The 15814-nt window shown below is 35.6% G+C and overlaps 1 protein-coding gene across 1 annotated transcript in view; it reads left to right on the top strand.

The window, feature by feature from the left end:
* The first annotated feature begins 344 nt into the window (after nt 1-344).
* The window catches only part of LOC121319770 (mucin-2-like), a 37174-nt gene continuing 21704 nt past the window's right edge, over nt 345-15814 (top strand). The window contains exons 1-11 of the mRNA XM_041257582.1: nt 345-582; nt 1384-1419; nt 1640-1657; nt 3750-3788; nt 5069-5443; nt 6761-7135; nt 8453-8827; nt 10142-10516; nt 11834-12208; nt 13523-13897; nt 15231-15605. Of these exons, the coding sequence (XP_041113516.1) occupies nt 1413-1419; nt 1640-1657; nt 3750-3788; nt 5069-5443; nt 6761-7135; nt 8453-8827; nt 10142-10516; nt 11834-12208; nt 13523-13897; nt 15231-15605 (2689 nt within the window). The 5' untranslated portion in view covers nt 345-582; nt 1384-1412. The remainder of the gene's footprint in view (nt 583-1383; nt 1420-1639; nt 1658-3749; nt 3789-5068; nt 5444-6760; nt 7136-8452; nt 8828-10141; nt 10517-11833; nt 12209-13522; nt 13898-15230; nt 15606-15814) is intronic.

Consider the following 15814-nt stretch of genomic DNA (forward strand, 5'->3'; position numbering starts at 1 on the left):
CCACAACTATAGAAACACCAACAACCACAACTAAAGGAACACCAACAACCCAACCTACAACAACTAGAACTACAGAAACACCAACAACCACACCCAAAACAACTACTACTACAAAAACACCAACAGCCACACCCACAACAACCACAACTATAGAAACACCAACAACCACAACTAAAGGAACACCAACAACCACATCCACAACTATAAAAACACCAACAACCACAACTATAGAAACACCAACAACCACAACTAAAGGAACACCAACAACCACATCCACAACTATAAAAACACCAACAACAACAACCACAACTATAGAAACACCAACAACCACAACTAAAGGAACACCAACAACCACAACCACAACTATAGAAACACCAACAACCATAACTATAGAAACACCATCAACCACAACTATAGAAACACCATCAACCACAACTAAAGAAACATCAACAACCACACCTACAACATCCACAACTATAGAAACACACACAACAATAACCACAGAAACACCAACAGCCACAACAAAGACAACTGTAACTACAGAATCGCCCACAACAACAATAACCACAGAAGCAACAACAGGTATTTGAAACTTATATGGTGATTTTTTTGTTAAATGTGAAAAATATGACTAATGGGCAATTCATTAAAGCCAGAGCTTCAGTTGCAATATACCAAATTTAGTACACTAGACTCACCCAACTGGGGGGGTTAATTGAGTTTGATCCACTTGCTTGGACTAATGTTAGTACCATTGATAATCAAAATTGCAGTGTGCCATAACATGTATGCAGGGTCCGCTGTAGCGCGGTGAGGGTAAACTCCCTGACAGTTTTGCCTCCAACCTGTAGGAGTGCTACAGCCAATGCAACCTCCCTCTGAAATCCCCTTTGCGACACATGACACAGCTGTAGTTTTACCAGTTGAGCAATTCAGGGACCCCTTAAGCTCAGTAATCTTATTCTAATATGTGATTGGTTGATTTCAACTCTGTAAGTGCTATTGATCATTTAAGACCATAGCATACACTTAAAGAAAAAGAACCCTGATTATAGTTTCATAGTGGTATTTTCTAGTAATTCTTCAACATTTCAAGATATCGTTTGAAGTTGTTTATTAAGGCATCAGCAGATGGCTACAAAGTAGCTGTTCTTCAGACCTTTATGATACAAGCTAGAATGCTAGATTCAACTAAAAAGATTTTAAGAATAACTTATATCAATAATTCTTGTGGTGTTATGCTGATGTGATTCAATACCGGCATTACCAGCAGCACAAACTTATTTTTAGTTGTCTTGAGCAAAATATGTATGAATTTCACTGATCTGTTGTTTATTTTCTTCTTTGTCAAATTTATTAAAGCAATGTGCTTCCTTTGTACAGGAACAACTACAAGTCCACCTATTTTTACTATGACAGGTAATTATTAAAATACAAATATTTAATCAATCCCAACACAGTGCAATTTAAAAAGAAACATTTGTTAAAATATATATATATATATATATATATATATATATATATATATTTATATATTTATATAATTTTTTTTTGCTGCATACTAGTTTAAGCAACCAACATGTGTGCATGAATGACTGCATTAATCAATTGTTTTATCTTTTTTTAAATTCTGAAACAGGATCTACACCCACAATAGGTAATGTAAATATGTTTTCATACATGTCTGCTTCACATGTGGTATATTTTGAGGAGTGTAAACTTGGAGCTTGTATGTATGTTTTATATTTTTTTTTGTCAAGAGAATACAATAATTTCAGAGTGTTATAAATTACAGACACTTTTAGCTGTAAATGTCCCTGTCTGCAACTTAATTATCTTACTAGTTTATCATATATGCTTTTTTTTAAATCTTCTTAAAACATTTGCAAAAATTATTTATTTATGTGAAATAAATAGGTAATTAACCCTGTGCATAATATTTGAATACAAATACATCAACAATTTTTATAACAAAGTATTTTTTTTTTCTCAGGCACACCAGACAAATATATAAATGGTGTGACACATGTGGACACATAAACAGGAAAAAAGAGAGGAAGGGGGATTTAGTGAAACCCCCATATACTGCGTAATTTCTAGATTTGTGTGGAGTTAGTTGGGAATTCAATGCAAATTAAAGGATCAAAATGACATTAGTTATTTTTTCAGAAACAAAAACAAAGCTTTTATTTTTAAAATATTTTAAAAAATGTTTTAGTATTAAAATATTTACTTACATAGTAAAAAAAAAAAAGAGAGTCAGTTTTCTAATACATGAGTTAATACCAACGTTATATTAAAAATAACTTTAATTTTATGTAGACATCTTTCATATACTGACACGAACATGTAAAAATAACATATGCATATGTAAATGCGAATGTATCTTAAATAAGGAACGTAAAACATTCCCAGAAGAATTGACAGTGTTTCCCGTGATGCATGTTGTCAGTGGAAAGGCCGTAGGGACAGTCGATATTAGCAAGGCAGATATTTCACATATTTAAAACAGGAAAAGTGCTACGGACAAGGTAATTTTTTCATAGAACTATTAATACATTTGCAGTGGGCTTTTCATGATGGGGCTCTGCTAACAGTAAATTAATCAGTGGCACGACTACAACATAAAATACATAAACTAACTTGAGATCAAAAGGCAGTCAACAAGTGTGATTTAACAGTTTATTTAAAGAAAAAAGAAAAAATGTTCGATCAAAAAAAAATTGGAGTGATCTACAAAATAGTAAAGACCTTTTGGAATATTTAATATGTATACACAACCCAATTGGGATCATGTCGACCATTGATTGGTTCCTTTGTTAATCTTACCATGCATTAACCAACAAGGACCAGCGAGGAGTTTTTTTTTTTTTTTTTTTCTGCTCAGTAAACCATTTCAAACAGAATAACTGAAGCCCTGTTAAAATAATTTAATTTTAATTTTTTAAAATAATTTAACGTTTTATTTGGGGAAGAATTATTTCATTTTATCAGTTTAAAATGTTGTTTTATTTCCCGGCATCTACAAACGGGCTTTCATAACACAGCAGGAAAGCAGAATATACAGTGCCTTGCAAAAGTATTCAAACCCCTGACCAATTCTGTCATATTACTGAATTACAAATGGTACACTGAAATTTCATTCTGTTTGATATTTTATTTTAAAACACTTAAACTCAAACTCAATTATTGTAAGGTGACATTTGTTTTATGCTGGGAAATATTTTTAAGAAAAATAAAAAACTTAAATAAAAAAAATGTCGAACAGAACGAAATTTCAATGTACCATTTGTAATTCGGTAATATGAGAGAATTGGTCAGGGGTCTGAATACTTTTAAAAGAAAAATCCTGTATAATTATTTATGGCAATAAAACTATTCCAACTGAATCTCACTAGTTTAAATGATTTGACACAGGCTGGGACTGCAAAAAATATGTATACTGGACAAAAGAGTGAAGCTGGGATTATTTAAACAGGTGTTGCACAAGCTCATATGACCGACAGAGCTATTGCGCATGCTCATATACACCAAGGAATGTATTTTTTGAAGGAATGCATTTTATGACATTACAGTATCAACATATGTGTCTGTCCTGGGCAAATGAACAAGCCTTAATCAAGCCCTGTTAAAATATGATATGTATAACATTTTATTCTTTGCTTTTAAATTTTAAGCTTATATTTTATAAAATGTTGATCATTCTTTCAAAATAATTAAAAAAATGAATCCCTTTCTATTTTCAACAGCATCATCAGCACAAGTAAAATCAACACCAACAATAAAAGGTACTAGGAATTGTAGAGTTGAATGGAAAATGCTATTAAGCGATCTTCTCCTTGTATCATGGCCTTAATAACTAACTAACTAACTAACTAACGAAAGTCAAGTTCTAAAAGCATTTGCAAAAATGATTATTTATTTCCACGATTTTACAATGGGCAATTCAAATTGTGCATAAGATTATAGAGATACGTGAACTATTTTCATATTTAAGTATTTTCTTTCCCCCAGTAACAACGGGACAATTTGTCATAGACGAGACACATTTGGACTTTACGACATTCATAAACAAACAAAGGAAATAAAAGAGGCAATAGTGAGCTTAAGTAGGAAAACTAAATTGTTATTCCTGTCTGAGATGAAATCTCCTGCGAGTGGTATATAGTGGGGCGGTCGTACGTATGTCGCATGTCACCTTTTGTTGAGAACTGCTTATCCAGTTGTCATGAAACTTGGTATTATCATTATCTAGGTTAAGTTTACAATATCAGATCCTGGTAATATACGGGGGTGTCCATCTGTGCACCTGCATGTCGATTTTACGTATATTTGGAGAACCGCTTGTACAATTATCAAAATACTTGGTATTAACACTAGCCTAAGTTTTTGATAATATCATGTTCTGGAGACTTATGGGTTGTCTTTATGTCCATTCGTCCACCAGTCTGTATGTCACACTTACATTTTTGCATTAATCTGGAGAATTGCTTATCAAATTGTGATTAAACAATGAATTCGTAATTTTTGTTTTATACTATTCTGTAATAAAGTTTATTTAGTTTTCATCATATCAATAGCTCTAATTTTGAATTCACAGCCATGGCAGGGGATGTGCAGTATGTTTTTGGCATACTTATTTCCATTTAGTAAAAGTTTTTTAACCTTTTGGTCTGGTGGTCTCAAGCTAGCCCCCCAGTCCACATTTCAAAACCACAGCAGTCTATTTGAGAGGGACCCAAGAATGAATGCTCTGGGGGTGTTTATGTCCGCACTGATTGTCACTACCTTAACAGACAGTGGCTGATCCTAAACTTGCAACGACACACTTCCCAACCACTTTTGAAAGAGCCAGATGTGCAATTAAAGAGGAGTCCGACTTTCTTCATAACTTTAGCTAAGAATGTTACTTCAAAGTTTCATGACAATTAGAAAAGGTTGTTCTCCAGATACAGTTTATAATTGTTTTAAAATAATGTTTTGTTTTTTAAGTTTCTCAAAACTGGCTTTGTAGTTTACCTAGTAGAGCACAGTAAAAACTCCCTCGTTGTGTTTGTTTTCTTTACAGAGCCTCTATGTTCAGGGACATGGTCAGAATGGAGTAACACCATGAAACCAACTTCAGAAAATGATGGGGATTATGAGCCAGTAAACAGCTCCACATGTACTAATGGAATTGAAAATATTCAGTGCCAATCTACTACAACTGGTTCTGCGAGGCAAAAAGTGACATGTGACAAAAACAAAGGCTTAATTTGTTATAATAAAGACCAAAATAATGGTCTGTGTAATGATTATAAGATTAGAATTTGTTGTGTTGCCATTACTCCAACAACTACTCAAGTAACAGTAACAACAACACTGGAAACCAGAACACCAACAACAGCAACATCATCGGAAACCACAACACCACCACCACCAACAACAACAATAATAACACCAGGTACAGTATCTAATTCATGTTTCTGCAGAATTTTACTTAAGCGATCTTCCCCTTGTATGATGGCCCTACTGCCTGGTGGCTGATAGCAATGGGAGTTATGCATACCGAGCCGTAGACAAGGGTTCTAATGAAAGTCAAGTTCTAAAAACATTTGCAAAAATGATTATTTATTTCCACGATTTTACAATGGGCAATTCAAATTGTGCATAAGATTATAGAGATACATGAACTATTTTCATATTTAAGTATTTTCTTACCCCCAGTAACAACGGGACAATTTGTCATAGACGAGACACATTTGGACTTTACGACATTCATAAACAAACAAAGGAAATAAAAGAGGCAATAGTGAGCTTAAGTAGGAAAACTAAATTGTTATTTCTGTCTGGGATGAAATCTCCTGCGAGTGGTATATAGTGTGGCGGTCGTACGTATGTCGCATGTCACCTTTTTTGGTGAACTGCTTATCCAGTTGTCATGAAACTTGGTATTATCATTATCTAGGTTAAGTTTACAATATCAGATCCTGGTAATATACGGGGGTGTCTGTCTGTGCACCTGCATGTCGATTTTACGTATATTTGGAGAACCGCTTGTACAGTTTTCAAAATACTTGGTATTAACACTAGCCTAAGTTTTTGATAATATCAGGTTCTGGAGACTTATGGGTTGTCTTTATGTCCATTCGTCCACCACTCTGTATGTCACACTTACATTTTTGCATTAATCTGGAGAATTGCTTATCAAATTGTGATTAAACAATGAATTCGTAATTTTTGTTTTATACTATTCTGTAATAAAGTTTATTTAGTTTTCATCATATCAGTAGCTCTAATTTTGAATTCACAGCCGTGGCAGGGGATGTGCAGTATGTTTTTGGCATACTTATTTCCATTTAGTAAAAGTTTTTTAACCTTTTGGTCTGGTGGTCTCAAGCTAGCCCCCCCGTCCACATTTCAAAACCACAGCAGTCTATTTGAGAGGGACCCAAGAATGAATGCTATGGGGGTGTTTATGTCCGCACTGATTGTCACTACCTTAACAGACAGTGGCTGATCCTAAACTTGCAACGACACACTTCCCAACCACTTTTGAAAGAGCCAGATGTGCAATTAAAGAGGAGTCCGACTTTCTTCATAACTTTAGCTAAGAATGTTACTTCAAAGTTTCATGACAATTAGAAAAGGTTGTTCTCCAGATACAGTTTATAATTGTTTTAAAATAATGTTTTGTTTTTTAAGTTTCTCAAAACTGGCTTTGTAGTTTACCTAGTAGAGCACAGTAAAAACTCCCTCGTTGTGTTTGTTTTCTTTACAGAGCCTCTATGTTCAGGGACATGGTCAGAATGGAGTAACACGATGAAACCAACTTCAGAAAATGATGGGGATTATGAGCCAGTAAACAGCTCCACATGTACTAATGGAATTGAAAATATTCAGTGCCAATCTACTACAACTGGTTCTGCTAGGCAAAAAGTGACATGTGACAAAAACAAAGGCTTAATTTGTTATAATAAAGACCAAAATAATGGTCTGTGTAATGATTATAAGATTAGAATTTGTTGTGTTGCCATTACTCCAACAACTACTCAAGTAACAGTAACAACAACACCGGAAACCAGAACACCAACAACAGCAACAACACCGGAAACCACAACACCACCACCACCAACAACAACAATAGTAACACCAGGTACAGTATCTAATTCATGTTTCTGCAGAATTTTACTTAAGCGATCTTCCCCTTGTATGATGGCCCTACTGCCTGGTGGCTGATAGCAATGGGAGTTATGCATACCGAGCCGTAGACAAGGGTTCTAATGAAAGTCAAGTTCTAAAAACATTTGCAAAAATGATTATTTATTTCCACGATTTTACAATGGGCAATTCAAATTGTGCATAAGATTATAGAAATACATGAACTATTTTCATATTTAAGTATTTTCTTACCCCCAGTAACAACGGGACAATTTGTCATAGACGAGACACATTTGGACTTTACGACATTCATAAACAAACAAAGGAAATAAAAGAGGCAATAGTGAGCTTAAGTAGGAAAACTAAATTGTTATTTCTGTCTGGGATGAAATCTCCTGCGAGTGGTATATAGTGGGGCGGTCGTACGTATGTCGCATGTCACCTTTTTTTGAGAACTGCTTATCCAGTTGTCATGAAACTTGGTATTATCATTATCTAGGTTAAGTTTACAATATCAGATCCTGGTAATATACGGGGGTGTCTGTCTGTGCACCTGCATGTCGATTTTACGTATATTTGGAGAACCGCTTGTACAATTTTCAAAATACTTGGTATTAACACTAGCCTAAGTTTTTGATAATATCAGGTTCTGGAGACTTATGGGTTGTCTTTATGTCCATTCGTCCACCACTCTGTATGTCACACTTACATTTTTGCATTAATCTGGAGAATTGCTTATCAAATTGTGATTAAACAATGAATTCGTAATTTTTGTTTTATACTATTCTGTAATAAAGTTTATTTAGTTTTCATCATATCAATAGCTCTAATTTTGAATTCACAGCCGTGGCAGGGGATGTGCAGTATGTTTTTGGCATACTTATTTCCATTTAGTAAAAGTTTTTTAACCTTTTGGTCTGGTGGTCTCAAGCTAGCCCCCCCGTCCACATTTCAAAACCACAGCAGTCTATTTGAGAGGGACCCAAGAATGAATGCTCTGGGGGTGTTTATGTCCGCACTGATTGTCACTACCTTAACAGACAGTGGCTGATCCTAAACTTGCAACGACACACTTCCCAACCACTTTTGAAAGAGCCAGATGTGCAATTAAAGAGGAGTCTGACTTTCTTCATAACTTTAGCTAAGAATGTTACTTCAAAGTTTCATGACAATTAGAAAAGGTTGTTCTCCAGATACAGTTTATAATTGTTTTAAAATAATGTTTTGTTTTTTAAGTTTCTCAAAACTGGCTTTGTAGTTTACCTAGCAGAGCACAGTAAAAACTCCCTCGTTGTGTTTGTTTTCTTTACAGAGCCTCTATGTTCAGGGACATGGTCAGAATGGAGTAACACGATGAAACCAACTTCAGAAAATGATGGGGATTATGAGCCAGTAAACAGCTCCACATGTACTAATGGAATTGAAAATATTCAGTGCCAATCTACTACAACTGGTTCTGCTAGGCAAAAAGTGACATGTGACAAAAACAAAGGCTTAATTTGTTATAATAAAGACCAAAATAATGGTCTGTGTAATGATTATAAGATTAGAATTTGTTGTGTTGCCATTACTCCAACAACTACTCAAGTAACAGTAACAACAACACCGGAAACCAGAACACCAACAACAGCAACAACACCGGAAACCACAACACCACCACCACCAACAACAACAATAATAACACCAGGTACAGTATCTAATTCATGTTTCTGCAGAATTTTACTTAAGCGATCTTCCCCTTGTATGATGGCCCTACTGCCTGGTGGCTGATAGCAATGGGAGTTATGCATACCGAGCCGTAGACAAGGGTTCTAATGAAAGTCAAGTTCTAAAAACATTTGCAAAAATGATTATTTATTTCCACGATTTTACAATGGGCAATTCAAATTGTGCATAAGATTATAGAAATACATGAACTATTTTCATATTTAAGTATTTTCTTACCCCCAGTAACAACGGGACAATTTGTCATAGACGAGACACATTTGGACTTTACGACATTCATAAACAAACAAAGGAAATAAAAGAGGCAATAGTGAGCTTAAGTAGGAAAACTATATTGTTATTCCTGTCTGGGATGAAATCTCCTGCGAGTGGTATATAGTGGGGCGGTCGTACGTATGTCGCATGTCACCTTTTTTTGAGAACTGCTTATCCAGTTGTCATGAAACTTGGTATTATCATTATCTAGGTTAAGTTTACAATATCAGATCCTGGTAATATACGGGGGTGTCTGTCTGTGCACCTGCATGTCGATTTTACGTATATTTGGAGAACCGCTTGTACAATTTTCAAAATACTTGGTATTAACACTAGCCTAAGTTTTTGATAATATCAGGTTCTGGAGACTTATGGGTTGTCTTTATGTCCATTCGTCCACCACTCTGTATGTCACACTTACATTTTTGCATTAATCTGGAGAATTGCTTATCAAATTGTGATTAAACAATGAATTCGTAATTTTTGTTTTATACTATTCTGTAATAAAGTTTATTTAGTTTTCATCATATCAATAGCTCTAATTTTGAATTCACAGCCGTGGCAGGGGATGTGCAGTATGTTTTTGGCATACTTATTTCCATTTAGTAAAAGTTTTTTAACCTTTTGGTCTGGCGGTCTCAAGCTAGCCCCCCCGTCCACATTTCAAAACCACAGCAGTCTTGAGAGGGACCCAAGAATGAATGCTATGGGGGTGTTTATGTCCGCACTGATTGTCACTACCTTAACAGACAGTGGCTGATCCTAAACTTGCAACGACACACTTCCCAACCACTTCTGAAAGAGCCAGATGTGCAATTAAAGAGGAGTCCGACTTTCTTCATAACTTTAGCTAAGAATGTTACTTCAAAGTTTCATGACAATTAGAAAAGGTTGTTCTCCAGATACAGTTTATAATTGTTTTAAAATAATGTTTTGTTTTTTAAGTTTCTCAAAACTGGCTTTGTAGTTTACCTAGTAGAGCACAGTAAAAACTCCCTCGTTGTGTTTGTTTTCTTTACAGAGCCTCTATGTTCAGGGACATGGTCAGAATGGAGTAACACGATGAAACCAACTTCAGAAAATGATGGGGATTATGAGCCAGTAAACAGCTCCACATGTACTAATGGAATTGAAAATATTCAGTGCCAATCTACTACAACTGGTTCTGCTAGGCAAAAAGTGACATGTGACAAAGACAAAGGCTTAATTTGTAATAATAAAGACCAAAATAATGGTCTGTGTAATGATTATAAGATTAGAATTTGTTGTGTTGCCATTACTCCAACAACTACTCAAGTAACAGTAACAACAACACCGGAAACCAGAACACCAACAACAGCAACAACACCGGAAACCACAACACCACCACCACCAACAACAACAATAATAACACCAGGTACAGTATCTAATTCATGTTTCTGCAGAATTTTACTTAAGCGATCTTCCCCTTGTATGATGGCCCTACTGCCTGGTAGCTGATAGCAATGGGAGTTATGCATACCGAGCCGTAGACAAGGGTTCTAATGAAAGTCAAGTTCTAAAAACATTTGCAAAAATGATTATTTATTTCCACGATTTTACAATGGGCAATTCAAATTGTGCATAAGATTATAGAAATACATGAACTATTTTCATATTTAAGTATTTTCTTACCCCCAGTAACAACGGGACAATTTGTCATAGACGAGACACATTTGGACCTTACGACATTCATAAACAAACAAAGGAAATAAAAGAAGCAATAGTGAGCTTAAGTAGGAAAAGTAAATTGTTATTCCTGTCTGGGATGAAATCTCCTGCGAGTGGTATATAGTGGGGCGGTCGTACGTATGTCGCATGTCACCTTTTTTAGAGAACTGCTTATCCAGTTGTCATGAAACTTGGTATTATCATTATCTAGGTTAAGTTTACAATATCAGATCCTGGTAATATACGGGGGTGTCTGTCTGTGCACCTGCATGTCGATTTTACGTATATTTGGAGAACCGCTTGAACAATTTTCAAAATACTTGGTATTAACACTAGCCTAAGTTTTTGATAATATCAGGTTCTGGAGACTTATGGGTTGTCTTTATGTCCATTCGTCCACCACTCTGTATGTCACACTTACATTTTTGCATTAATCTGGAGAATTGCTTATCAAATTGTGATTAAACAATGAATTCGTAATTTTTGTTTTATACTATTCTGTAATAAAGTTTATTTAGTTTTCATCATATCAATAGCTCTAATTTTGAATTCACAGCCGTGGCAGGGGATGTGCAGTATGTTTTTGGCATACTTATTTCCATTTAGTAAAAGTTTTTTAACCTTTTGGTCTGGTGGTCTCAAGCTAGCCCCCCCGTCCACATTTCAAAACCACAGCAGTCTATTTGAGAGGGACCCAAGAATGAATGCTATGGGGGTGTTTATGTCCGCACTGATTGTCACTACCTTAACAGACAGTGGCTGATCCAAAACTTGCAACGACACACTTCCCAACCACTTCTGAAAGAGCCAGATGTGCAATTAAAGAGGAGTCTGACTTTCTTCATAACTTTAGCTAAGAATGTTACTTCAAAGTTTCATGACAATTAGAAAAGGTTGTTCTCCAGATACAGTTTATAATTGTTTTAAAATAATGTTTTGTTTTTTAAGTTTCTCAAAACTGGCTTTGTAGTTTACCTAGTAGAGCACAGTAAAAACTCCCTCGTTGTGTTTGTTTTCTTTACAGAGCCTCTATGTTCAGGGACATGGTCAGAATGGAGTAACACGATGAAACCAACTTCAGAAAATGATGGGGATTATGAGCCAGTAAACAGCTCCACATGTACTAATGGAATTGAAAATATTCAGTGCCAATCTACTACAACTGGTTCTGCTAGGCAAAAAGTGACATGTGACAAAAACAAAGGCTTAATTTGTTATAATAAAGACCAAAATAATGGTCTGTGTAATGATTATAAGATTAGAATTTGTTGTGTTGCCATTACTCCAACAACTACTCAAGTAACAGTAACAACAACACCGGAAACCAGAACACCAACAACAGCAACAACACCGGAAACCACAACACCACCACCACCAACAACAACAATAATAACACCAGGTACAGTATCTAATTCATGTTTCTTCAGAATTTTACTTAAGCGATCTTCCCCTTGTATGATGGCCCTACTGCCTGGTAGCTGATAGCAATGGGAGTTATGCATACCGAGCCGTAGACAAGGGTTCTAATGAAAGTCAAGTTCTAAAAACATTTGCAAAAATGATTATTTATTTCCACGATTTTACAATGGGCAATTCAAATTGTGCATAAGATTATAGAAATACATGAACTATTTTCATATTTAAGTATTTTCTTACCCCCAGTAACAACGGGACAATTTGTCATAGACGAGACACATTTGGACTTTACGACATTCATAAACAAACAAAGGAAATAAAAGAGGCAATAGTGAGCTTAAGTAGGAAAACTAAATTGTTATTCCTGTCTGGGATGAAATCTCCTGCGAGTGGTATATAGTGGGGCGGTCGTACGTATGTCGCATGTCACCTTTTTTTGAGAACTGCTTATCCAGTTGTCATGAAACTTGGTATTATCATTATCTAGGTTAAGTTTACAATATCAGATCCTGGTAATATACGGGGGTGTCTGTCTGTGCACCTGCATGTCGATTTTACGTATATTTGGAGAACCGCTTGTACAATTTTCAAAATACTTGGTATTAACACTAGCCTAAGTTTTTGATAATATCAGGTTCTGGAGACTTATGGGTTGTCTTTATGTCCATTCGTCCACCAGTCTGTATGTCACACTTACATTTTTGCATTAATCTGGAGAATTGCTTATCAAATTGTGATTAAACAATGAATTCGTAATTTTTGTTTTATACTATTCTGTAATAAAGTTTATTTAGTTTTCATCATATCAATAGCTCTAATTTTGAATTCACAGCCGTGGCAGGGGATGTGCAGTATGTTTTTGGCATACTTATTTCCATTTAGTAAAAGTTTTTTAACCTTTTGGTCTGGTGGTCTCAAGCTAGCCCCCCCGTCCACATTTCAAAACCACAGCAGTCTTGAGAGGGACCCAAGAATGAATGCTATGGGGGTGTTTATGTCCGCACTGATTGTCACTACCTTAACAGACAGTGGCTGATCCAGAACTTGCAACGACACACTTCCCAACCACTTCTGAAAGAGCCAGATGTGCAATTAAAGAGGAGTCTGACTTTCTTCATAACTTTAGCTAAGAATGTTACTTCAAAGTTTCATGACAATTAGAAAAGGTTGTTCTCCAGATACAGTTTATAATTGTTTTAAAATAATGTTTTGTTTTTTAAGTTTCTCAAAACTGGCTTTGTAGTTTACCTAGTAGAGCACAGTAAAAACTCCCTCGTTGTGTTTGTTTTCTTTACAGAGCCTCTATGTTCAGGGACATGGTCAGAATGGAGTAACACGATGAAACCAACTTCAGAAAATGATGGGGATTATGAGCCAGTAAACAGCTCCACATGTACTAATGGAATTGAAAATATTCAGTGCCAATCTACTACAACTGGTTCTGCTAGGCAAAAAGTGACATGTGACAAAGACAAAGGCTTAATTTGTAATAATAAAGACCAAAATAATGGTCTGTGTAATGATTATAAGATTAGAATTTGTTGTGTTGCCATTACTCCAACAACTACTCAAGTAACAGTAACAACAACACCGGAAACCAGAACACCAACAACAGCAACAACACCGGAAACCACAACACCACCACCACCAACAACAACAATAGTAACACCAGGTACAGTATCTAATTCATGTTTCTGCAGAATTTTACTTAAGCGATCTTCCCCTTGTATGATGGCCCTACTGCCTGGTGGCTGATAGCAATGGGAGTTATGCATACCGAGCCGTAGACAAGGGTTCTAATGAAAGTCAAGTTCTAAAAACATTTGCAAAAATGATTATTTATTTCCACGATTTTACAATGGGCAATTCAAATTGTGCATAAGATTATAGAAATACATGAACTATTTTCATATTTAAGTATTTTCTTACCCCCAGTAACAACGGGACAATTTGTCATAGACGAGACACATTTGGACTTTACGACATTCATAAACAAACAAAGGAAATAAAAGAGGCAATAGTGAGCTTAAGTAGGAAAACTATATTGTTATTCCTGTCTGGGATGAAATCTCCTGCGAGTGGTATATAGTGGGGCGGTCGTACGTATGTCGCATGTCACCTTTTTTTGAGAACTGCTTATCCAGTTGTCATGAAACTTGGTATTATCATTATCTAGGTTAAGTTTACAATATCAGATCCTGGTAATATACGGGGGTGTCTGTCTGTGCACCTGCATGTCGATTTTACGTATATTTGGAGAACCGCTTGTACAATTTTCAAAATACTTGGTATTAACACTAGCCTAAGTTTTTGATAATATCAGGTTCTGGAGACTTATGGGTTGTCTTTATGTCCATTCGTCCACCACTCTGTATGTCACACTTACATTTTTGCATTAATCTGGAGAATTGCTTATCAAATTGTGATTAAACAATGAATTCGTAATTTTTGTTTTATACTATTCTGTAATAAAGTTTATATATGCCATGGTCATCAACGTTTTCATCATATCAATAGCTCTAATTTTGAATTCACAGCCGTGGCAGGGGATGTGCAGTATGTTTTTGGCATACTTATTTCCATTTAGTAAAAGTTTTTTAACCTTTTGGTCTGGTGGTCTCAAGCTAGCCCCCCCGTCCACATTTCAAAACCACAGCAGTCTATTTGAGAGGGACCCAAGAATGAATGCTATGGGCGTGTTTCTGTCCGCACTGATTGTCACTACCTTAACAGACAGTGGCTGATCCTAAACTTGCAACGACACACTTCCCAACCACTTCTGAAAGAGCCAGATGTGCAATTAAAGAGGAGTCTGACTTTCTTCATAACTTTAGCTAAGAATGTTACTTCAAAGTTTCATGACAATTAGAAAAGGTTGTTCTCCAGATACAGTTTATAATTGTTTTAAAATAATGTTTTGTTTTTTAAGTTTCTCAAAACTGGCTTTGTAGTTTACCTAGTAGAGCACAGTAAAAACTCCCTCGTTGTGTTTGTTTTCTTTACAGAGCCTCTATGTTCAGGGACATGGTCAGAATGGAGTAACACGATGAAACCAACTTCAGAAAATGATGGGGATTATGAGCCAGTAAACAGCTCCACATGTACTAATGGAATTGAAAATATTCAGTGCCAATCTACAACAACTGGTTCTGCTAGGCAAAAAGTGACATGTGACAAAGACAAAGGCTTAATTTGTAATAATAAAGACCAAAATAATGGTCTGTGTAATGATTATAAGATTAGAATTTGTTGTGTTGCCATTACTCCAACAACTACTCAAGTAACAGTAACAACAACACCGGAAACCAGAACACCAACAACAGCAACAACACCGGAAACCACAACACCACCACCAACAACAACAACAATAATAACACCAGGTACAGTATCTAATTCATGTTTCTGCAGAATTTTACTTAAGCGATCTTCCCCTTGTATGATGGCCCTACTGCCTGGTGGCTGATAGCAATGGGAGTTATGCATACCGAGCCGTAGACAAGGGTTCTAATGAAAGTCAAGTTCTAAAAACATTTGCAAAAATGATTATTTATTTCCACGATTTTACAATGGGCAATTCAAATTGTGCATA

Source organism: Polyodon spathula, chromosome 8 (genome assembly GCF_017654505.1).
Source record: "Polyodon spathula isolate WHYD16114869_AA chromosome 8, ASM1765450v1, whole genome shotgun sequence".
Lineage (NCBI taxonomy): Eukaryota > Metazoa > Chordata > Actinopteri > Acipenseriformes > Polyodontidae > Polyodon > Polyodon spathula.